Source organism: Meriones unguiculatus, chromosome 1, assembly GCF_030254825.1.
Source record: "Meriones unguiculatus strain TT.TT164.6M chromosome 1, Bangor_MerUng_6.1, whole genome shotgun sequence".
Classification (NCBI taxonomy): domain Eukaryota; kingdom Metazoa; phylum Chordata; class Mammalia; order Rodentia; family Muridae; genus Meriones; species Meriones unguiculatus.
In genome coordinates this window covers 24,447,741-24,471,318 of record NC_083349.1, presented here as the reverse complement: position 1 = coordinate 24,471,318, position 23,578 = coordinate 24,447,741, and the positions used below count along the sequence as shown (strand labels likewise).

At 51.5% G+C, this 23,578-nt stretch overlaps 2 protein-coding genes across 7 annotated transcripts; both read left to right on the top strand.

The window, feature by feature from the left end:
* The first annotated feature begins 730 nt into the window (after positions 1-730).
* Tsga10ip (testis specific 10 interacting protein) lies at positions 731-12,981 on the top strand. Of its 4 annotated transcripts, none has more exons than XM_021638485.2 (8): positions 731-859; positions 2,265-2,404; positions 2,484-3,184; positions 3,365-3,512; positions 6,046-6,216; positions 11,986-12,085; positions 12,280-12,398; positions 12,827-12,981. In XM_021638485.2, the coding sequence occupies exons 1-8, from the start codon at positions 731-733 to the stop codon at positions 12,948-12,950; spliced, it is 1,632 nt and encodes a 543-aa protein (XP_021494160.1). In that variant the 3' UTR covers positions 12,951-12,981. The 4 variants fall into 4 exon arrangements, with proteins under 4 accessions (XP_021494160.1, XP_060240511.1, XP_060240520.1 ...); XM_060384528.1 differs by having other exon boundaries at positions 5,968-6,216; XM_060384537.1 differs by lacking the exon at positions 6,046-6,216.
* Positions 12,982-14,379: 1,398 nt separating this feature from the next.
* Positions 14,380-22,835, top strand: Sart1 (spliceosome associated factor 1, recruiter of U4/U6.U5 tri-snRNP). Of its 3 annotated transcripts, none has more exons than XM_021638450.2 (20): positions 14,380-14,763; positions 16,705-16,762; positions 17,118-17,173; positions 17,702-17,828; positions 17,936-18,041; positions 18,212-18,289; positions 18,397-18,496; positions 18,580-18,716; positions 18,823-19,029; positions 19,394-19,518; positions 19,600-19,733; positions 19,817-19,959; positions 20,328-20,501; positions 20,612-20,722; positions 20,933-21,020; positions 21,504-21,594; positions 21,685-21,820; positions 22,363-22,452; positions 22,545-22,666; positions 22,755-22,835. In XM_021638450.2, the coding sequence occupies exons 1-20, from the start codon at positions 14,451-14,453 to the stop codon at positions 22,771-22,773; spliced, it is 2,415 nt and encodes an 804-aa protein (XP_021494125.1). In that variant the 5' UTR covers positions 14,380-14,450; the 3' UTR covers positions 22,774-22,835. The 3 variants fall into 3 exon arrangements, with proteins under 3 accessions (XP_021494125.1, XP_021494124.1, XP_060240502.1); XM_021638449.2 differs by having other exon boundaries at positions 18,580-18,722; XM_060384519.1 differs by lacking the exons at positions 14,380-14,763; positions 16,705-16,762 and having other exon boundaries at positions 17,661-17,828; positions 18,580-18,722.
* Positions 22,836-23,578: the final 743 nt, after the last annotated feature.

Genomic DNA, 23,578 nt, shown 5'->3' with positions numbered 1-23,578 from the left:
AGCTGAGTTTGAGTCCCAGAATCCACACAGAAAAATTTGGGCACTTGGTGGATATGGTAGCACAGGCCTTTAATCCCGGTGCTCTTGAAGCAGAGGCAGGCAGAGCTCTGTATGTGCAAGGATAGCCCGGTCCACACAGTGACTTTAAGGTCAGCGAGGGGCTACACGTGACACTCACCCTAAAGTAAGCAAAGCAAAACCAAATCCACAAAACAATCAAAGCAAAACCAGACAAACACTACACAGGCGCAGCTAGAAAGCAAGAGTGAAGCACAGTTATTCTCAGTGTGACCAGCTTGCTGCCGCTCTGAGGGGTACAACGCCCAGAGGCCAGGCCCTGCTGGGGTCCAGGGAACAGAGAAATTGGATAAGATCTCGTGAGGCTCAACCAGTCTGATGACAGGCACCAACTGGGCATCCTCACAGGACCCGAGGGCCCTTTGAGGCAACAAGTTCTGACGTCCCTTTCACAACAGTTGGGAAAACATAGGCCTAGAGAAGTAGGAGTCAGGTAGCAGGGGCAGAGAGAGGCAGGGCAAGAGGCAGTCCTGGGTCGGGTTGAACGCCATCTCTGAAAGGAAATCAGCAGCATCACGCACCCTGGCTGATCCCTACCTAGTACTTTTTGCTAGAGTTATTCAGACTGGTCACAGCCTGGTTGTCATGGAGATAGCAGAGAGGGCAGTTCCAGAGCTGGCACGTGGGGGGTGGGAGAGGGCAAGGTACCAATATGCTAAACACTGACCAACTGCTGGGTAAGGCTAAATCGGAGAAACGAAGACACAACACAGAGCCCTTGATTTCAGGGACTGGCACGGGGCTGTTCAAACTTCTATCAAGCATCATTCCGGAGGAGCAGGTGAGGGAAGCAGGCCCGGTTGGGGAACTGCCAACTGCCTAGCTGCGTCTTAGGCCAAAGGAGGCCAGGGCTGGCTGAGGCTCTTGAGGAAACCTGAGACTGGAGCCCAGGCCCTGGTCACAGGAAGGTCAGGGACAGGTACCACAGAAGACAGATGAAATAGTTTACGAACACCGCAGGGGAGGAAAGGGATTTGGAGAAATAAACCCTTCCTTCCGTTTCTGTTATACTAAGTCCAGAGCCCTGCATGACACCCAAAAGAACGCGAGCTGTTGTTGTTGGTTTGGTTTGGTTTTTCTAGGGTAGTGGTGATGGTGGAGGAGTTTGTTTGACAGGTTTCTATAAAATTTTCTGGGCTGTCCTAGAGTCACAATCCTCCCATCTCAGTTTCCTGAGTATCTGGGCTTACAGGTATGTGTTATCAGACCCAGACATTTCCCTAAATTTAAAGAAGCCCAAACCAGGCATGCTTGTGTAGCCTGCCATCTTAACACTAGGGAGGTGGAGGCAGGAGGATCAGAGCTATCCACAGCCAGCCGGTGGTAGCACACACCTTTGATTTCAGCACTTTGGAGAGAGAAGCAGGTAGATCTCTGAGCTTGAGGCCAGCCTGGCCTACATAGCGAGTTCCAGGATAGCCAGGGCTACAACGAGGAACCCTGTCTTGAAAAACAAACAAACAAACAAACACATGTATCTTCAGCTACACAGTGAGTTTGAGGCTCTCCTCAGCTACATGAGACCCTATCTTAATAAAAAAACAAAAACTGACTAATAACAACCACAATATACATATATTAATGGGGAACAATATGATAATCTCATATACATTATGGCCAAATCAGATGGGAACTTCAAACACTTCCCTGGCAGCAGAACTGAGTGGTAACAAATTTGGGATCTGGAAACAGTGACGTGTGTGGGTCTCAGTCCCACCACTCACCAGCCATGTGAGCAAGAGCCTTCCTGCACTGCTTAGATGTTTCTTGGTCAAATATGTAAGTGCCTAAAGGTCTGGTGCCCAGTGTCTGCAGTTCTTTATTCACTTGTGTGTGTGTGTAAGAGAGGGGTGGCATGGAAGTGGTGTGCACGTGGAGGTCAGAGAACAACAGGTTGGTGCTCTCCTATCACGAGGGTCCCAGGGATCGAACTCAGGTTGTCAGGTTTAGTGGCAATTGCCTTTACCTGCTGAGTCACCTTCCAACTCTGGGTCCTGCAGCCCTTGCTGTTTTAACAGGAGAGGTGGTGGGTGATCAGTAAGTTTTAGAGGCAGCCGCGTCCCAGACAGAATGTAGAATCCTTTCCACCTCAGTTTCCTGAGGATCTGGGCTTACAGTCCCCTGGGGAGGTGTGGAGTGGTACAGGAGGCTAGTCAGAGCTGCCCTCTTCCCCTGTCGCTGCCCAGAGGGGCCTTGGGAGTGGTGACAACCTCCAGAACCAGAGCTGCCAGCTGCAAAGGTCTCAGAGCGCAGGGCAGACAACAAAGAAAGAACACAAGCCCAGGAGACGGCACAAGAAAGGACGAAGCTCAGCTGAGGCAGAGGAGTAAGTGGCCAGGGGCTGACAGGGAGGGCATGAAGAGGACCCGGAGGACCCTCGCTCTGACTCCTCCCCTCTCCTCCAGTCTCTTCAGTCCACCTTCTCGGAAGCCCTCCTTCCCTTTCCAGTGGGCCTGGGAGAGCTTCATCATAGATGGCCAAACTCTGCTTCAGCCGAGTGCCTCTCTTTCCCCGGGCCAACGATGCCTGCTCTTGCCAACAGCCCCCCATCTCAAGTCCAGGCGCAAGTCAACAGCCCATCTCTCTGAAGACCTTGTTGTCGGCCACAAGATGGAAGCGCAAAGGCTGGGGAAGAAGCATCAGCTGGGGGCCTGCGGCACCATTGCCCTTCCTCTGGGCAAAGCAGAGAGCTTAGGGCTGGAGTCAGCCAGCCAGGGTAGCAACTGCCTAACAGGCAAAGGGTCATGGTCAGAGTTTGAGGATGGCTCAGAAGCAGAAGGCCAGGAAGCTGAGGAGGGGGACAGGGATCTGAGTCTTGGGGAACTGCCCCAGCTCCCAGGGCATAACCTGCTCTTGGAGGAGTGGGTCTCAGAGGTGATGGAAGAGGAGGAACACAGCGCCCTCAACAAGAGAAATGGCAGCTCGGGTAGTAAGCACAGCAATTCTGGAGAGAAGGCCTCAGGAGCAGGGGAGTTGGAGGGCTACAGACAGGGACACAGCTCCAGCTATCGAAAACCACATAAAGGGATGGCAAGGGCCAAGGAGCTGAAGGGCCCCTGGGACCTGGATCGGCTGCACAGGCAGTTACAGGAGGAATTAGACTGTGGTGAGTGCAGCCTGGAGGCCTGAGGTGCCTACAGGCTTGGGAGACCTGTGCCCAGGTGGAAGGGTTGGGAGGGTGGTAGAGGTTGGGGTTGGGGTGGGTTGGGGCTCGTCTGGATTTTGGGTGGGATTGCCCAGTGATCCAGGAGAGGGTGTGACCCGGACTTGATTTTCCCACGGACAGGTCCTCAAAAGCCGACCTGGAAGGTTTTGCGCGCAGCTGTCCAAGCCTCTGCCAGGAACAAGAAGAGCTCTACCTTGGGGGATGCTGAAAGTTTGTTTTATGCCAGCTTCTCTAATCGTACCTTCCACAAAAGACAGGAGGCTACCAGGTGAGGAGGAAAGAGAGGTGAGAAGAACTGAGGGCAAGGGTGGAGAACGGGCCGTTTTTATGTCAGTCTCTTTCCAGCTCATTCACTCTTTTATCTATTCACTAAGCTTTCTGATCATCCACCAATCTATCTCTTGAGAACAGCCATCTGCCTACTTGTCCAACGCTAATGACATATATTCTCTCCTCTCTCTCTCTCTCTCTCTCTCTCTCTCTCTCTCTCTCTTTCTCTCTCTCTCTGTCTCTCTCGGAGACAGAGTTTTTCTGTGTAGCCTTGGTTATCCTGGACTCGCTTTGTAGACCAGGCTGGCCTCAAACTCACAGAGATCCACCTGCCTCTGCCTCCCTGAGCGCTGGGATCAAAAGCGTGTGCCACCTTGCCCAGCTGACCATTTTCTTGTTTAAAATTTCTTTTGTGTGAGTGTGGGCATGTATGTATAGTGACAGGAGTTGGTTTTCTCCTACCACTTTGAGGCAAGGTCTCTCCTTTCTCTAGTGTGCTGTGTCCTCTAGGCTACCTGGCCTGTGAGCCAAATCTCCCGTGTCTGCCCCACCTTGTCATAGGAGTGCTGGCGTATAGATACGTGCGCCTTTAGCTGGCTTTTCACATGAGTCCTAAGGCTTGAACTCGTGTGTATGGCAAGCCTCCCTCTCTACCTGCCACCACTTTCAAATTGGTTTTCTTACTGGTGTTGAGTTTACCTCCCATCCTTTATTAGTGTTTTTGCTTGTTTGAAAATGTTTTCTCTTTCTTAGGTTGTTTCTCTGTTCTTTGAGTTGTTTCCTGTGCTATGTATAGACTTTTTTTTTTTTAAGATTTATTTATTATGTATACAATGTTCTGTCTGCATGTACAACCGCACGCCAGAAGAGGGCACCAGATCTCACTATAGATGGTTGTGAGCCACCATGTGGTTGCTAGGGATTGAACTCAGGACTTCTGGAAGAGTAGCCGGTACTCTTAACCTCTGAGCCATCTCTCCAGCCCTAGACTTTTAATTTCCTACGCATGTACCAAAAATATGCAAAAAAAAAAAAAAAAAAAAGTCACTGCCCACACCAACCTCATGGAGTATTCCCCTTTCGTTTTCTCTGGGTACTTTTGTTGTTGTTGTTTTGAGACAGGGTCTCTCTATGCAGCCTTTACTGTCCCGGAGCTCACTATGGAGCCCATCTGGTCTTGAATTCACAGAGACCCTCCTGCTTCTGCCTCCCACGTGCCGGGACTAAAGGTGCATCACCAAGATGTGCTGAGAACTTTTACAGTTTCAGGTTTTATGTTTAAATTCTCCACCCACTTGGGTTGGTGTTTGCATACTGTATGGGAATAATGTTCTAATGCTTTTAAGATAGATAGCCAGTTTTCCAACACACTTGTGAGAAAACTCTCCTTTCCTCCATGTCTTTTCTTTGCATCTCTGTGAAAAATCAATGTACCATTCCTGAGCCTTGCATTCTGGCCTGTTGGTCCACTGGTTTGCACTTGTATCTCAGCATCATGTTTTGATGACTGCAGTTTAACGGTTTCTTAGGAAATGAGGGCATATGGTATTTTTAGTTCTTTCTGTTAATACAGATTTAAAGTGCAAGCGTGGTGGTGCAGCCTGCAATCCTAGCACTCTGCAGGTGGGGTCAGGAGCCAGAAGTTTAAGGTCATTCTCAGCTACATGGAGAGTTCGAGGCCAGCCAGGGATACATAAGAAGTCAAATGAACTAAGTATGTAGCTAGAGACGGGAATTCCTAGATGGCAGATGGGGCAGCCAGGGAAAGCCTTTCTGGGAGAAATGACATGTCAACAAACACCTGAGCAGTGAGAAGAAAGTGGCCGTGATATCTGGGGGAGAGCTGTTTTTGCCCCCCTGTTCTTTCACATATTTATCCCTTCAACATTTTAACTCTTTCCCACACATTCATCCATCCAACTGTGCCTCAAGCTGTTAGGCACTAACCTAGCTGCTGTCAAGTAAAGTGGTTAGCGCTCTGGCCCTTTCTCAGAGATGGCTGCTGGGCAAGGTAGTGTTAGTAACACAAAGGGTCCCAAGCAGCTCAGCTCCTCGGGGCTCAGGGGCCTAGGCTGAGTTCTAGTGCTCAGGAGGCCTGGACCAAAGATGAAGAACTGGATCTCAACTGGGCGGTGTTAGCAAATGCCACTTTAATCCCAGTACTCAGGGGGCAGAGGAAGGTGAGTCTTTGAGTTTGAGGCCAGCCTGGTCTACAGGGCAAGCTCCAGGACAGCCAAAGCTACACAGAGACACCCTGTCTCAAAACAAAACAAAACAAAACAAAAGACCAAACCAAAGAAACAAAACAGAACAAGAAGTGGATCTCGCTGCTAAATAATTAAGTAGGGAAAGGCCTTAAGCTGGTTACTCCCTGAAGCCTGGCTTCCATGAGAAATGATGTTTGTTTCCCAGGGCCTGGGCTCTCTGAGACACATACTTCCTCCTCCCCTCAGGACTGCATGCTCCTCTATGCCACCCTGGACTTCCTTGAAGCTCCGAATCCCCCATGGACATCTTCCTTTTCTCACCAGAAACCTGCTGCAGGCCTGGGAACTGCAGCACCTGAAGGAGAGGCAGCAGGCTGAGTTCCGCAGGGCAAGGGAGCAGCAGGTGCAGCAGCAGGTGGCTCGCTGTCTGGCAGCCTACACACCCAGAGAGAACAAAGGGGCCTTGGCTGCTCAGCGCAAACTAGAGGATCTGAGGTAGGGGGCTAGCCTTTGGAGGGTCCGAGGGGCAGGGCAGGGAGGCTGTGCTCGGGGTCAGGCTGCAGGGCCCCACAGCAGGCAGGCCAGGCCACTGAGCTGCATTTTACAAATGAAGATACTGAGGCCTCTGGAAAAGGGGCTGGGTTAAGATCATTGAGTTACTAACAGCAACCCCTTCCGATATTAGATTAAAACTTAAAGTATTCTGCACACAGTCACGATTTAAAGTATTATTATTATTATTATTTGTTTGTTTGTTTCTTTCTTGGTGCCAGATGTGCACCAAGAAAAACGGAGATGTCTGGGCATGGTGGCACACACCTTTAAACCCAGCACTCTGGAGAGAGAGGCAGGTGGACTCCCTGTCTACACAGTGAATTACAGGCCAGCCAAGCAGACCCTGTCAAAAAATTGTTGAGGGGCTGAAGAGATGGCTCAGTGATAAAGAGCACATACCGCTCCTACAAAGGACCTGGGTTCAGTTCTCAGTACCCACACGGTACTCACAGTCACTTGTAACTCCGGTTCCAGGGAATCCAACACCCTCTTCTGGCCTCTGGGAACACACCAGGCACAAATGTGTTACACTTTCATGTATGCAGACTATATACATATATATATGTGTGTGTATATATACATATACATGTGTGTATATATGTATACATATGTGTGTGTTTCAACATATATTTAAGATGTTGAAAATTTAAAAATAGCTAATGTGTCTTGTAAATAGTCCCAGGGGAGCCGGGTGTCATGGCATACGCTTTTAATCCCAGCACTCAGAGAGGCAGAGGTAAGTGTGAGTTTGGGTGTAGTCTGGTTTCCAAAGTGTGCCTAGGACAACCAGGGCTATTACACAGAGAAACCCTGTTTCGAGAAACCGAAACCCAAATCAAAACAAAACAAAAATCCGTGGGGCTCCACTCCCGGAGACAACAGTGTGCAGGGTCAGCAGGAATAACGCGTTTTACTATCTTCCCTATTTTTACCATCCCTTTCCCCTTTTTTTGAGATGGGGTCTCTTTATACACCCTCGTTGGCCTAGAACACCCACCTAGGCAGGCTATCACAGAAATCCATCCAAGGCAACACTGCGTCCAGCTCTCTTTCTCTTTTGAGAAATGGACTCATCTTCCTAGCCTGGGCTGTCTTGGAACTCACTGTATGGACCATGCTGGCCACAAATTTACTGAGATCCTCCTACGGCCCAGTTCTGGATTACAGGTCTGTTCTGTTAAACCCAACGTACACTGTACTCTAGGAAGCAAATCCATGAATCCAACAGCTCTTACTAATGGGCCATGAGCTGGGTAGTACCAGTACCCACCTAGGCGAACAGAGTAAGAACCGAGGCCCACAGAGCAGAGCGCTTGAATGATCTGTCAACACTTGAAGCAAGACCCAGCAGCCGCTGGGTTACCCTGCTACACTTAATGTCTCAGGGCTCATCCTTCGGCGAGAGGACACATGAGAGTCCCTGCTCAACCTCATGACACAGACGATATGACTAAGAACGGTCATTTAAGCCATTGACTCGAGGCCAGGCTGTGGTAGTGCATTCTTTTAATTCCAGCACTTGGGAGACAGAGGCAGGCATAGCTTTGTGAGTTCCAGGACAGCCAGGGCTACACAGAGAAACTGTCTTGAAAAACCAAAAAACCAACCAAACCAAAAAAAAAAAAAAGAGGTAGGCCACTGACTTGAACACTGATAGCGTCCTTTGTATGCTTGCCTTCCTTTTGGGGAGGCTTCTTGTGCTGGAGCATGGCACTGAGGATTTGGCAGGGCTCGGGTTGCCTACCTACGACAAGTCAGTCTTATCTCAGCTTTTATTTATTTTTAAAATATTATTATTTGTATCTTGAGACAGGATCTCTCTAGATACTTCTGGCTGTCCTAGAATTTACTATGTAGAGCTACAACTCAAACTGTCTCTGCCTCCCCAGTACTGAGATTAAAGGGGTGTGCCATCATGGCTGGCTAGCTTGACTTTAAAGGTAACTTTATAGAACAGTATTTTTTAGGGACCTGTGTTGGGAAGATGCCTTATTTCTCCCTGCAGGGTACTGTTTGCTTGTCTGTGTCCTGAGACAGGGTTTCTCTGTGTAACCCTGGCTGTCCTGGACTCTGCTTTGTAGACCAGGCTGGCCTCAAACTCACAGAGATCCACCTGTCTCCACCTCGTGAGTGCCAGGATTAAAGGTGTGTGCCACCATACCCTGCCTATTTTGTTTGTTTTTTAAGGCAGGCTTTCTCTGTGTAGCCATAGCTGCCCTCAAACTCATAGAGACCCACCTGCCTCTGACTCCCAAGTGCTGGGATTAAAGGTTTCTCCATTACTGCCTGGTTCACTTTTTTTTTTCTTTTCTTTTTTAAAAAAGATTTATTTATTTATATAGTACTCTTCCTGCATGTAGGCATACACAACAGAAGAGGGTGCTAAATCTCTTTACAGATGGTTGTGAGCCACCATGTGGTTGCTGGGAATTGAACTCAGGACCTTTGGAAGAACAGCCAGTGCTCTTAACCTCTGAACCATCTCTTCAGCCCCCTTCTTTTCTTTTTTAAAGCATGTTTATTTAGTTTGTGTAGTTATTTAGTTTGTGTATGTGGGTCTAAGGAAAACTTTCAGGAATCAGTTCTCTCCTTTCACCAAGTGGGTCCTGTTTTAATCCAAGAATAGCCACACAAACCACTCAGATTTCTAGTCTCATATATGGATGGTTTATTGAATGCAACACCCCAAGACTGGTCATGACCAGGTTCACAGAAAGAACTAACTCGGCTAGTTCTCACAGCGGGGTTTTTACAGGAAGAACCACATGCCAATGGGGAGGGCAGGAACACATTTTGGCCGACTGGACACGAGTTATCAGCTAACATGTAAGCTGACTGCTCCTAAGTGAGGAAAGTGAGGCAGGGCTAGGGTAGGTGTGTAGGTAAGAAGGGTGCAACCAGAGTGTAGCCAAGTGTGTAGATAACAGAGAATAAGTTAGGATGCTGTGGAATCACAGTAAAATAGGTCAGCTTGATCCTCTGGCAGGGTTTATTAGTGTCAGCCGTGAATAGCTGTTTCTAGGAAACAGAGTTGAAAAGTTCAAAATTTTGAACTTAATCGCACCTTGTACACAAAATGGAAGCTGAATACCAAGATGGCTGCAGCTATGTCAAAGAGCAGCCTTCAACGGTCCTGGAGATTGAACTCAGGTCCTCAGGCAGGGCAGCAAGCACCTTTACTCACTGAGCCATCTTGAAGTCTCTCCTCCTCAGTTTTTTCTTTTGAGATAGGTCTCATTCTGTAGCTCACGCTGCTCTCAAATTTGTGGCAATCCATGTGCCCCAGCCTCCCAAGTGCAGGGATCACAAACACTTGCCACCATGCCCTGGTACCTCTGGCAAGTACAAGGTCTACTCTCCAGCTGATGGGTGCAGGGGAGGGCTGAAAGCATTTCCTTGCTTCAGGGTGAAGGTATAGGCAGATCTTCCCTGGCAGTCTTCCAGCCTGGCAGGGACGGATGTCAGAAAGGAACTCTTTTCCCCATGAGAAGGCTCAGCTTTACCAACCGAGCCTCAGTGCTGCCCAGGAGGAGAGGCAAGCAGCAGAAGGGACAGTGGTGGGGAAGTATGTCCTCCTGTACTTTGGAATGATAAAGCTGGTATCTACTGGCACCAGTCCATTGTTGGTTTTTATGGTTTGTTTTGGGCGTTCTTTCTAACAGCCATGACAGAAGCTCTCCAGCAGGAAGTTGTGCACAATGCTGCACACATGTGACCCCAGAGGGCAGAGCAGGGTGGCTTGAGGCCTGGAATTTGAGTTCAGCCTGCGCAATATGGCCAGATTGTCTCAAAAGCAAAACAAGCTTGGCATGGTGGTATGTGCCTGTAATCCTGTAATCCTACCATTTAGGAGGCTGAGACAGGATGATTGTGCATTTGAGGCCAGCCTGGACTACAAAGCAAATCCAGTCTCCAAAACCTGAATAAACAGGGGCCTAGGAGACGGCTTAGCCGGCAGAGAACTTGCTGCATGGGGAACTGAGCTGAATCTTTAGCATGCATTTTTCTTTTTTTAATTAAAAACATCAACAAAGTGAACTCAGGTTCAGCCACGTGCACCCATGCTCTTGGTACTTGGGAGGCTTGCTGACCAGGCAGTCTGGGCAAATTGGTGAGCTCTGGGTTCAGTGATAGACTCTGCCTTGGCACGGTGGCATACATGATTAGTCCCAGGAATTTCAGGCTAGCCTGGTCTAGTGAAACCGTCTCAAAAACAAAATTAAAACTACACAGCAAGAAAAGCACGTAGGATGTCATGCAAAGGCAGAGTCCCAACACCAGCCAATGGCTGCCTCCACACTTGAACTGCTCTACTGAGTCTCTCTTGATGGTGAAGGCTCTTTTTAATTAGTTTGAGATCCTGGCATGGTTTTCCCAATGGATGTTATTATTATTATTTTTTCTCCAGGGTTCTTTCCCTGGCTATTCCATGGAGGTCCAACATACTTGCCCGAGAGCCTAGCACAGGTTTCAGGTCTTGTCTGCTTATCCCTTTCATCTTGTCTGTGGGTTCTGCCACTGCATCCTTGGCATGCCTGTCCTGTGAGGACTGAGGTCAAAAGGCAGTATTAACACTGGGTTAGCTGAGCAGCCATGCGGTCTCAGGCAGCCCAGGCTGGCTAGAACTAGGAGGATAATTTCTCATCTTCCTGCTTCTGCCTGCTGAGTGCTAGATTACAGGCATGCGCCTCACATGGAGGGTAAAGCAGCTCTTGTTATAGCACAAATACGGAGGCTAAAGGACATCTCTGCAGTCTCTGGAGCTTAAACTGAGGAGGCTGCCAGCCTCAACATCTAAAGATCCTCAAGCTGATTTTTTTTTTTCCGGTTTTCTGAGACAGGGCTTCTCTATGTAGCCTTGTCTGCCCTGGTATAGACCAGGCTGGTCTGGAACTCACAGAGATCTACCTGCCTCTGCTTCCTTGAGTGCTGGGATTAAAAGCGTGCACCACCAGCTCCTCAAACTGATTTTTATAAACAGGAAAAATTTCTTGAACACCACCCATTTTTTTTTTGTTTTTGTTTGTTTGTTTTTATTTTTGATAGTCTCACTCTGCAGTCCAGACTGGTCTATAACTTACTCTGTAGCCCAGGCTGGCTTTGAGTTTAGGCAATCCTCCTGCCTCAGCTTTCCAAATGTTAGCCACCAGGAGATGTTAGCCTTGGGAGATGTTCCTTTAACTTTCAATACTCCTCACTGATTGGTTCCTCTGTTGTCTTCTAAGCTGTCTACCCAGAGAAGGCACGGGGTACCTTCAAGTGCTTGCCCAACCCCTGCCATAGTGAAGATCCCTGGACTCAGAGCTAAAGCTCCCTGGTCACATGCTCCACACAGCATCTGCAGAGCTCTAACAGGGGGAGAGCTTTAGAAAGGGAGAGGTGTGCAGGAGGTCAAAGCCAGGACGACTGCTTTTCCCTTTTGGGCGTGACCATAAAGTTGGGCAAGCTCTAGATGCCAAAGCTTGGGACAGGTGCTCAGTCCTACAGTCTAGGACAGGTCCCTGGGACCTTTCTGAGCCATCAGTAAAACAGGGCAAGTAAGTCCCACTCTGATTATCCTACCCAAGAAATACAGGGCTGGAATGGGAATGAAATGGTTTTGTAAGGGTCAGAGGAAAGTTTTACATTAATAAGCTTCAAGGAGGTCCAGCAGGCTCTGGCCTGGACAGTGTCCATGTTCAGCTGCCTAGAGATCTGTTTTCCTCACAGGCGCAAAGAACGACAGCGTTTTGTTGAGTATCAGGCAGAGCTACAAGGCATCCAGCACAGGGTGCAGGCCCGGCCCTTCCTGTTCCAGCAGGCCATGCAGGTGAGAGTTAACACCCGTGCAGGACCTCCCCGCCCCCAACACACAAAGGAGCTGCAGAAACTAGTGTACAGTGAAACAAAGTTGGAGTGGGGTCCTATCTGAGCGAGGGCTGGGACCCCCTCTTAATAACCAGATCCCCACAGTGACCTTGGAAGTCTTGGTGAAGAGTTCGAACCTTTCTTTTCTCCCATCAGACCAACGCCAGGCTCACAGCAAATCGGCGCTTTTCCCAGGTGCTGTCCGCGCTGGGAGTAGATGAGGAACAGCTGCTGGCTGAGGCAGGAAAAGCAGAGGGCACCCCCCGGAGACAAAGGTGAGGCAGGACAAGGCACCCACAGCAGCCTCCCGTCCTTCCACCCAGGAAGGCGGGCCAGGGCTATTGTTTCCACCTTCCAATGTGACCAGAGGGGTAGGATCTTACTTGAGGAGGCAGGATCAAATAAGTAGCAAAGCTAGTCTGGGATGCAGAGCAAGAATACACCGAGCAGCTGATGCCATTCTGTCACCCTATGGGTACTGTCCCTTACACAGAAGAATAAGTAATCTGGTATACAGCGGAGATTATAAAATTCACTTCACGGAAAAAACCCAAAACGACTGAGAAGGCAGGAGGGGTGTCACTCCCCAGGGTTACAAAGCAGCCAAGCACAGGAGTTAGAGCTGGGCCCATAAGGTGAAAGGCTGCACTGGGCATGGGGTGGGGTGCTGTGGGGCCCACTGGCCTTCATCTGTGTTTTTAAGGAGCCACCGGTCACTTGGAGCAGAAATGGAGCCCTCTTCTCTGAGCCCCCCAAAGACAGAGGGTTCCAGCAGCCAGCCTGAAAGACAACTTTCCCCAACCCTGGACCCACAGGACGGTCCCTGAGATAAAAAAATTAAACGCTTTATGGCAAGTACGTAGAAATCTCAAGTGTGAGATTTCTGAGGGGAGTTGGCTGTGGACTGTAGATAGTTGTGGCAAGTGGGTGGTCTAGATTTACCTGTTTCCCACACACCCTGGGTACCCTGGCTGCACCTCTTCCTCGGCAAACACCCTGCCTCTGCTACAGAAGAATGGGACCGGGACACCTGGAAAGGAATCAGCTGAGACTTCTTGTTTTCTCCAACATACCCGGGGACCCAGAAATCCGGGTGAACAGGACCCTGCCTCTGAGGACTCCCAGACTTGGAGCAGAGCTTTAAAGGAGCATATCCCCCAAACCAATGTGTTATATAGGAAGCCCACAGAGGAGCAGTGACTATCAGAAGGGAGCATGTGGACCCTTTAAAGGCCCTCTCCTCAAAACCAAAACAAAGCAACCAAACCAAATAAGCAACCAATTAAACAGAAACCCAGGAAGGTAACAGGCTGGGAAAGCAAGGCATGATGGCTTTTGCCTGGAATCCCAGATGGGCCACCTAGTTAACCGGTCAGCCTGAAAAAGAGAAAAAACATCGAATGCACACGGATGTGCCAAATTTGCACTAGAGCCTGGAGTGGGTGTGTCTGCCTGATATCCCAAAGGCTTCCAGCACACGGGAGGCTGACAGAGGGACTGTGGTGGGTTTGGGAGACTGTAGAGCCTATCTTAGAAACAAACATACAATCAAAAAAACCTGGGTGCGGTGGTGCATGCCTGTAATCCCAGCACTCGGGGAGGCAGAGGCAGGCGAATCTCTGTGAGTTCGATGTCGGCCTGGTCTACAAAGCGAGTCCAGGACTGCCAAGGCTACACAGAGAAATCCTGTCTTAAAACAAACAACAAAAATCCAAACCAAACACCTAAGTAAAAACGAAAAACAGCACTCAGTCTCACGGGTTTCACAAATTCATACAGCGTTTTTTAGCAGTCCAGGGCGTAGGTTAAAAAGGCCCAATCCACCAGTCCTCGGAACGTGGGACGCCCGTAGGGTTCGCAGGGTATTCTGGTTTAAGGGGTTGCAGGGCTGCGCCGTTGGAGTTGGCGTCTCACGCACGAAGAAAAACACAAGGTATTTTCCAACACCGGATGGAGCCCCAGCACCAGGGAGCCTACTAGGACAGTCATTGGCAAGGGAGCCGCCCTTGGAGAGGCACAAGGAGACTATCGCAGTGGAAGAGAAAGGAAGCAGAGAAGGAGCTTCTAGCTCGGGAGAGGGTGGCTTTGGCAGCTGACTGCAGGCTCCACTGGCGCGCGTGCGCAGGGACCGTACCTAGCAGCCGGGGAAGCGTGCACTCATTAAGTCCCTCCCACGAGCCTTTGGAGGCTCCCCTCGGACAGATCCCGGAAGCAGCCGCTCTTAGTTTCCGGCAACAGGAAGGCGGCCGTCGCGCGACCCGGAAGTGTTCCCATTTTGCGTCGTCTGGGCTCGGGTGGCGGCCCGGCTCCAGGCGGACACGCTAATCATGGGGTCGTCAAAGAAGCACCGAGGAGAGAAGGAGGCGGCCGGGACGACGGCGGCGGCCGGGACCGGGGGCGCCACCGAGCAGCCGCCGCGGCATCGAGAGCATAAGAAACACAAGCACCGGAGCAGCGGCGGCGGGAGCAGCGGCGGCGAACGACGGAAGCGGAGCCGCGAGCGTGGGGGCGAGCGCGGGAGCGGGAGGCGCGGGGCCGAAGCCGAGGCGCGAGGCGGCGCGCATAGCCGCGAACGGAGCCAAGCGGAGCCCTCGGAGCGGCGCGTGAAGCGGGAGAAGCGGGATGACGGCTACGAGGCCGGTGAGGGCGGGGCCGGGGGCGGGGCCGGGTCTGGGAGTCCGCGGGACGGAGGGTGCAGGTGACCACCGAGGCTTTTTTCCCTCCGGTGTTCCCTTCCTCTCGCTGTTTGGCATTATCCACCGACTCCCTACGTTAAGCCTCAGGAAGACGGGGTCTTCTGTTTCCCTCTCTTGTCTAGCACTTCACGGTAATGCGTTGGGTGAGTGAGAGCATAGACAGGCACGAGACACCTGTCAGCGGGCGAATCGTGTCGGGCTCTTGGTAGAGAGACATGGAGCAGTCAGATATGCTTGGGTCTGAACACCAAGGAACCTGCGCTGTAAGCTCTCTTGAGGAATTTGTGCTTTGTGATGAGGATGGTAGGGAGCCAAGGCTTTGAGTAGGGAAATGAGTTGATTTGCTTGGTATTTTGTGAATATCCCTGGACTGAGAGCTTGTCAAAAGTAGAACTGGAGGTGCAGAGATCAGGAGGGAGGGTTAATAGTATGCATGTTACTCCGTGTACTGGTGTGGAGACAAGTGGACCGATTTTATAGGTTTTGGGGAAATACCTGGGGAGGATGGGAGTGGGACTAGGGATAGGAAATGACTCCTTGAGTTTTGGCGTGAGTGGCCTGGTAAATAATGTTGTCATCTGTTGAACTTGAGTTTAGAAGAGAAGCAGAATTGAGGTAGAGGAGAATGACACAGTTTGCGAGAACTTTGTAATTGATGTGTACGGGGGAAATCTACAGTTTAGGTGGGATAGAGCGCCTTTGGGCTGGTGTGTATTCAGGAAAATATACAAGTGCCTTAGAAACAGAGACAAGAATAAGAATAAATATCAGCAGCTCAGTTGTGGGCAGAGGAACATGAAGAATATCTGAATGGCAGGAAATCCACCGTTAGGTCGTAGGATCTCTTCGAAGAGGGGGGTGAGCAACAGTGTCCCCCACCACAGGACACTAAGCAAATCCAGAACTTTTATTGTTTTTTTTATTTTTAAGATTTATGTATTTCATGTATATTAGTGCTCTGTCTGCGTGCACATCTATGCCAGAAGATGGCACTGGGTCCCATTATAGATGGTTGTGATCCACCATGTGGTTGCTGGGAACTGAACTCAGGACCTCTGGAAGAGCAGCCAGTGCTCTTAACTGCTTAGCCATCTCTCCAGCCCAAACCCAGAACTTTTAAACAAAGGATTATTTTGTGCATTTGAGTGTTTTATTCTCATGCACGTATGTGTACATGTTGCATGCTTGGTGCCCGTGGAGGTGAGAAGAGGTCATTGGATCCCCTGGAATGAGTTTGACAGTGTAAGCTGGGAGTCACACCTGGGCTCTCTATAAGAACAGCAAGCGCTCCTATTCACCGAGACATCTCTCCAGCCCCCAGATCAGAACCTGTCTTGAACTAGTCAGCTAATTTGACAAGTCTGCCTTCCTCGGTAGGGTGTTTATTGGAGTTCTCTCCTGTTTGTGGGGTGGGTTAAAGAGTCCACATCTGGCAGGGAACATACACTGGTAAGTGTTCCTTGACTTGGTACACTGCTGTGGGCAGTCAGTGCCAGAAATGACAGACAGTGCTGTGTAGTTCGAGGCAGAGTTGTGGTTCTGCTCAGTAACTTCATCGAGGAGGTGGTGCTTGATTTTAGATAGAACTGTATCATCAGAGAGCAGAAAGGGCAGTGTGGCCTAAAGGTAGAGTGTGGAGAACTAGAGTGGCACAGTGAGGGATGAAGAAAGTTGGCTTGCTTGGGTCAGAAAGAGGTATTGGAAGATGCAGTGTTTCTGGACAAGGGCCTGGGTAGGAGCTGCTGCTGAGCTCAAAGGAAGGGAGGATACTGTTTTCTGCTGTCATTTAGCCTGGTGCTGGTGAGGGGTCTTGTCTTTGACCTTGCAGCTGGAGCCAGCAGGGTTGCTTCATGGGTCCCTTGAGCCATTGTCCTTATTGTTCCAGCTGCCAGCTCCAAGACCAGCTCTGGAGATGCCTCATCACTTAGCATCGAGGAAACCAAGTGAGTACAGGCTCCCTATGCTATTCTGTTTTTCCTGAGGCAAGCTGCACCTAGGACAGCCATCTGCAGAAGTTTTTTCACCCTGAATGGAGCCAGTTAGAGTTGGAAGGGCCAGATGAGTCAGTTAGCCAACTACAGGAGCTACAGCTGAGGAAACTAAGACCCAAGAGGAAAGATTGTCTTCCCCAGTTTGGCATTCCCTGATCTGGAAGCCCATATCTTCTTCATGTCCCAAGCTGCCCAGTTCAGAGCCTTTGCTTGTTACCCTTAGGACTGCTCACCTCCTCCCTCTCTGTAATGCGCTTGATACTCCATTTGTCAGGTAGACCCTAATACCTCTATTTCTTGCCTTCAGTAAACTACGGGCAAAGTTGGGGCTGAAACCCTTGGAGGTCAATGCTGTCAAGAAAGGTGAGTATAGGGCTGAGGCTAAGGCTAAGGTGGGGGCATCTGGGTGGGAAGAAGACAGGACTTAGTGGGCAGAGGCAGCACCGTTTAATAGCCAGAGGGCCAGGACTCATCCTTTGTATCTTAGTGGGGATCTGATGTGCTTTCTCTGGGTGACCTGGTACCTGCAGCCTGGCTTTAGACAGGCTCGGGGATGTGCTCAGTTGCTGTAGGCTATCTGGGTGGTGTTAGTTTGTGGTTTTGTTTTTTAAAAATCAGGCATACACACCAAAAACCAGAAAACAAAGACAAACAAAAAACCAAAACCACACATGATTTGAGAAGCTTTGGAAGCCATACAGGGAACGGTTTCTGTCATAGCATGGGGAGTGATAAAAGTGGGTTGTAAATTAGGAATAGGGAGGTGCAAGGGTTCTTTGCCCTCTCCTGGCCCCTTCTGGCCCCTGAGCTGGAAGGAGCAGGGTGAGTGGCTCCCTCCTCTCCCCACCAGCCATGGGCAAGCATAGCCTCACGTCTGGGCCCCCCTTCCAGAGGCGGGCACCAAGGAGGAGCCCGTGGCAGCTGATGTCATCAACCCCATGGCCTTGCGACAGCGTGAAGAACTACGGGAGAAGTTGGCAGCTGCCAAGGAAAAGCGCTTGCTGAACCAGAAGTTGGGGTGAGGGTTTCTTGGCCAAGTAGGGAGGCACTCTCTCTTGCTTCCTTGTCCCTGGGTAGGGCTGGGAAAACACACCTGGTTTCCTCCTAAGTGTACTCTCTCCTCAGAAAAATAAAGACACTGGGGGAGGATGACCCCTGGCTGGATGACACCGCAGCCTGGATCGAGAGAAGCCGGCAGCTGCAGAAGGAGAAGGACCTGGCCGAGAAGCGGGTGAGGGCAGTTGGCAGTTGGGGGTCCTCTGTAGGGGTGGTCTGTGCTCAGGGCCATTTGGGTTCTCCACAGTTTCCTTCCACATCCTGTCCTTTTTGTATAGCTATTTGGTAGTCTTGGGTGGTTTTTGGTCACTGATGATGAGGTTATTGGTCACCCTCTTTCCACAGGCCAAGCTACTAGAGGAGATGGACCAAGAGTTTGGTGTGAGCACCCTAGTGGAGGAGGAGTTTGAGCAGAGGCGACAGGTGACGCTGCAGTTTCGGAGAATATCTGGTGGACACTGAGTTGATGTGGGCATCCCAGGCTTGTGTGGATTCTCTGCCTTCTGACTTGGCTAGTTCTTTCCCTGTAGGACCTGTACAGTGCCCGGGACTTGCAGGGCCTCACTGTGGAACATGCCATCGATTCCTTTCGAGAAGGGGAGACTGTGGTCCTCACCCTAAAGGACAAAGGTGAACTGAGCTGGGTGTGGCATGTGGGCTGTGGACACTGTTGAGCTGGGGCTCATGGTGACTGCTCTCTTTGCTGGTCCTAGGAGTGCTGCAGGAGGGGGAGGATGTGCTGGTGAACGTGAACATGGTGGATAAGGAGCGGGCAGACAAGAACGTGGAGCTTCGCAGGAAGAAGCCTGACTACCTGCCCTATGCAGAAGATGAGAGTGTGGACGATTTGGTACAGGTCTGCCCGTGGGCGGCAGCTGGGGCAGATGGTGTCTGCTAAGAAAGCTCCATGGCTTCCCAGAGTTGGCCTAGGTCACAGCCACCTTCTTGTCTTACAGCAAAAACCCCGGTCTATCCTGGCCAAATACGATGAGGAACTGGAGGGCGAGCGACCACACTCTTTTCGCTTAGAGCAAGGTGGTATGGCCGACGGCCTGAGGGAGCGTGAACTGGAAGAGATCCGGGCCAAGCTCCGGCTGCAGGCTCAGTCTCTGAGCTCTGTAGGGCCCCGGCTTGCCTCTGAGTACCTCAGTCCTGAGGAGATGGTGAGTCTCTCTTTGCTTTGTGATGGGGAGAGTTCTGCCTCCTTGGGTCACAAGCTGCTCTCTTGATCTTGGGAGGGAAGCTGGGTGTTGACATAGCACTTGGTTCCTGCGTGAGCAGTAAATGGCAGCCCATGGAAATGCTAGTAGCCAGATGGACCTGTGTTTATGCTCCAGTTCTGTTCCCAAACCAGCTTGTGCCTTGCATGAGTCACTTAACTGAGCCTGGGGTACCCATGTGAAATGTTGATGCCAGCTGCCACCTTCGGAGGCTTGCTGTGAGAAACAGTAGGAACATAGAGGGGGCTGTTGTCTAGGACTTTGGGTTCCTGTGTGCTCCATCCCACTCCTTTGCTCTTCTCTGAAGGTGACCTTCAAAAAGACCAAACGGAGAGTGAAGAAAATCCGAAAGAAGGAAAAGGAGGTGGTAATGCGGGCCGATGACTTGCTGCCGCTTGGGGACCAGACTCAGGATGGGGACTTTGGATCCAGGTTGGCTTGGATACAGTGGTGGGTATGAGGGCTGGGCCAGCTTAGGGCACACAGTTCACTGAAGGTGTATCATTCTTCTAGGCTTCGGGGCCGAGGTCGGCGCCGAGTTCCTGAGGTGGAGGAGGAGGCCCTGGAGGAGGAGGAGAAGGACCCTGTGGCCCAGCCCCCACCATCAGATGATGCTCGAGTAGAGAATATGGATATCAGTGATGAAGGTTCGGGTTTGGCTAGAAGGGAGTGGGATGGGTCTGTGGACCGAGGAGGTGGTGCGAGCAGGTGTCCTTCATGTCTCCACCAGAGGATGGGGGAGGTCTTTCATCAGGGTCCCCAGAGGTACTGGAGGAAGATGAAGCAGAGCTGGAGCTGCAGAAGCAGCTGGAGAAGGGGCGCCGGCTGAGGCAGCTGCAGCAACTCCAGCAGCTTCGAGACAGCGGTGAGAAGGTGAGGCTGAGTGTGGGAGTTGATGTGGTGTGGGACCTGTCACTGAGTATGTGAGCCTGTGTCCTCACAGGCAGCACCCACATTCCCTCAGAAGCCTCCTGTGCTTAGTATCAGGTTAGGACCAGGGCTGTACATTTCTTTGCTATCTCCATGTAGTATTGGTTCTATGGGTAGTAGGGAGCCATTGGTGGTTTGGACAGAGTGAACCTATAGAGGCCAGAGAGGAAATGGAGCTCGGTTGGAAGATGCATTGTGGGTTGTGGGAATAGCTTGTTTCCATTGTCACAAGGGAGGATCTGTGGGTTCTTGAGTCTCTGTGGTATCACCCCAGAAACTTCGGGTCTGCCCACAGCCACTGCCTCCCCCAGGTGGTGGAGATTGTGAAGAAGCTGGAGTCTCGCCAGCGTGGCTGGGAAGAAGAGGAGGACCCTGAGCGGAAGGGCGCCATCGTGTTCAATGCTACTTCTGAATTCTGCCGCACTCTGGGGGAGATCCCCACCTATGGATTGGCTGGCAACCGAGAGGAGCAGGAGGAGCTCATGGTGGGTCCACTGTTCCCCTGGCCTGCTGTCTATAGGCTTGTGGCTTTTGGTCCTAATGCTAGCAGGGTAGGGTTGGGACTGCCCATCCTCATCCTGACTTTTGGTCCCAGGACTTTGAAAGAGATGAAGAGCGCTCGGCCAATGGTGGCTCTGATTCAGATGGGGAAGAGAACATTGGCTGGAGCACCGTCAACCTGGATGAGGAGAAACAGCAACAGGATGTGAGCACTGATGGGACAAGGGTGTGGAGACCCAGCCTAGCTGTCCAGTGCCCCAGAGCCTCCGCCCATCCATAGAAGGGACACTAAACTCTTAAGAGCCAGCTGGAGAGTCAGTTAAAACTGGTCCCACAACCTGGTACGGGTAAGGATGGCCACTGGGTAGAAGAGAGGGGGTAGCCTGCTCACACTTCCCTCTTTTCCCATCTCTAGTTCTCTGCTTCCTCTACCACCATTCTGGATGAGGAGCCCATTGTGAACAGAGGGCTGGCTGCCGCCTTGCTACTGTGTCAGAACAAAGGTGTGTGCCCTGAGTGGGAGCCTTGGTAGTGTGGGTGCTATAGCCCCGAAAGGCTGGGTGTGTGCCTCTGGGTACAGCATGGTGTCCCTGGGTCTCCCCTCCTGCCTCTTCCTCTCAGTCTCAGTGCTTGGAGCAGCTCTACAGACCCTGAATCTCTGGTTGCCTTTCTCTGCTCCAGGGTCAGACTGTCTGTCCCTCTTTTGTGCCTTTAAGGCTCTTGCGTCCTTGAAGTAGGATGAGCTGAACAAATACCCTGGCCTAGCTCCCACCTCTGCTGCCTCCACTACTGAGGTGCTGACCTCTCACGTCTGTGTTTTTGTCTGCTAACCAGACATGGCATACTTAGCTCCAGAGCAGGGCTGTAGGAACCCAGAGCACCCACAGGAAGCTGGGGCCCAAACCTGCCCTTCTCTTCAGGTTGTCTCCGGGCTGTGTCTGCCTGAGGCATAGGCCTCCTGGATATCACAACTTCTCTGTCCCCAGGGCTGCTGGAGACCACAGTGCAAAAGGTGGCCCGCGTGAAGGCTCCCAATAAGTCACTGCCCTCAGCTGTGTACTGCATCGAGGATAAGATGTGAGTGTGGCAGTGGGGCATGAAGCAGGGCAGCTGTGACTACGGCATAGGCGGCAGGCAGCTCACCCGAGCCCCTCTGCCTTGCTCTAGGGCCATTGATGACAAGTACAGCCGGCGGGAGGAGTACAGGGGCTTCACCCAGGACTTCAAGGAAAAGGATGGCTACAAGCCCGATGTTAAGATTGAGTACGTGGATGAGACAGGCAGGAAACTGACTCCCAAGGAGGTGAGTAAGGCCAGACCACAGGTGATTAGGTCAGGGTGTAGCCACAGACACCCTCCCTTCTCAGCGAGGTAGGAGTTCAGGGGCCTGACTGCCCGCCTTTTGGGGCCTTGTAAACCCTGCCTCTGTTGCTGACTCCGGTGGGTACAGCACAGCAGTTTCCACAGGCTGTCAGGAAGAGTGGAAGCCCCATGCCCTGAGGTCGTTCATCTTTGGGGGCAATATCCAGGCTCCAGGATGACTCCCATCCCTACCCTCTATGCTGGCCCCACATGGCTGGGTTTAGCCCCGGCTTCCAGAGGCAGGGTTATCTTGGATTCCTAGCTTGCAGTTTGCACACAACGCATGTGTCCATGAGCCCTCCTGAAGGTGTCCAGGTCTGGATCCTTGTCCCACCCTCTTCTCTTTCCAGCATTTGTGGAGCCTGGCCCTGGGCTGGGCAGGTCAGCACTCCCAGTCACTGTTGGGACGCTCCCAGTGAACCCGTGGCTCTGCTTGGCCTGGCCTGCCATTGCCGACATTCCTGGCTCGTTTTGTGTTCACAGGCATTTCGGCAACTGTCCCACCGCTTCCACGGGAAGGGTTCAGGCAAGATGAAGACTGAGCGCCGGATGAAGAAGCTGGATGAGGAGGCGGTAGGTCTTGGGAGGGGTGGGCTCTGCAGTCTCGGGTGTTGTGGGATATGCTGGGCCTGCGCCCCCTGTGCTGACCTTCCCTGGCCCCACAGCTCCTGAAAAAGATGAGCTCCAGTGACACACCACTGGGCACTGTGGCATTGCTCCAGGAGAAGCAGAAGGCCCAGAAGACACCGTACATTGTGCTCAGTGGCAGTGGCAAGAGCATGAATGCGTGAGTAGAAGGCCAGGCCGGGGCTGGGCAGAGCACGGCAGCCCTTCTCTCCAGCCTCACACCCCTCTTTGTTCTTTTCTCCCTGCAGGAACACCATCACCAAATGAAGCCGCTTCCTTCCTGTCCCTCCCAGATGTAATGTTAAATAAAGTTCCCTCCTTATTTTTTCCTCCTTGGTCGTGCTGCAGTCTACAGTTAGACCTAGGAAGTAAGGCAGGCTGGGCCTCAGTTCCTGGTCATTGCTGTGGCCCGGCTAGTAAGTGAGGCTCTTTTAGACCCGGTGTTGCCGTCTGAGCAGTCAGAGTGCCTGTTTGACATTTGATGTCAGTGAATTCTCTCATTCACACTCACTGATTATACAGGAGCAAGATGGGGCTAATCTTGGAGCTTGTATGATTTCAAGTCTGGTGTCTGCATGTAAGACTGGGCATTAAATGAACAGGGATGAGAGGGAAGCCAACCTGGACCCTCAAAGGACACTCCTCTGTAGGAGCCGACTGCACTGTGGCAAGCTCCTCCACCCCGTGGTGTGGGCCCTGTCACACTGCGGTCAGGTTGCCTTCTGGATCCTAAATGTTTTTAGAGACTTGCTCCAACGGGTGTTGCTAGGGCCAGACAAGCCACTAACTACCCTGTAATTTGCCTGGTTACACATTTTCAGGGTGCCCAGGACTGCCTAGCCTTCCTGGCAGGGTCCAGACACCACCTCCTGTCCCCCTGTGCTGCTATGGCCTTCGTGGAGGGATGAGAGGCCTCCCAGGACTGGGGTGGGAGTTACCTTGAGTGCACTTATGTACAAGGGCTGAGCCGGGTGCACACAGCTATGCCTGCAAAGATAGGCCCTGGGAAGGAGCTGTGGAGGAACCCCAGTCTACCACAGGCTGTGCAAGCACCCTTCCCCCTTTCTATGGA

Excerpts from the sequence above, each read along its gene's own strand:
- Sart1 (XM_021638449.2), top strand. The coding sequence starts at position 14,451 with ATGGGGTCGTCAAAGAAGCACCGAGGAGAGAAGGAGGCGGCCGGGACG. Across the intron at positions 17,174-17,701 it reads GGTCAATGCTGTCAAGAAAG|AGGCGGGCACCAAGGAGGAG; the intron begins GTGAGTATAGGG and ends CCCCCCTTCCAG. Across the intron at positions 19,519-19,599 it reads GATGGGGACTTTGGATCCAG|GCTTCGGGGCCGAGGTCGGC; the intron begins GTTGGCTTGGAT and ends TCATTCTTCTAG.
- Tsga10ip (XM_060384528.1), top strand. The coding sequence starts at position 731 with ATGCTAAACACTGACCAACTGCTGGGTAAGGCTAAATCGGAGAAACGA. Across the intron at positions 3,185-3,364 it reads ACAGGAGGAATTAGACTGTG|GTCCTCAAAAGCCGACCTGG; the intron begins GTGAGTGCAGCC and ends TCCCACGGACAG. Across the intron at positions 3,513-5,967 it reads AAAAGACAGGAGGCTACCAG|GACTGCATGCTCCTCTATGC; the intron begins GTGAGGAGGAAA and ends TCCTCCCCTCAG.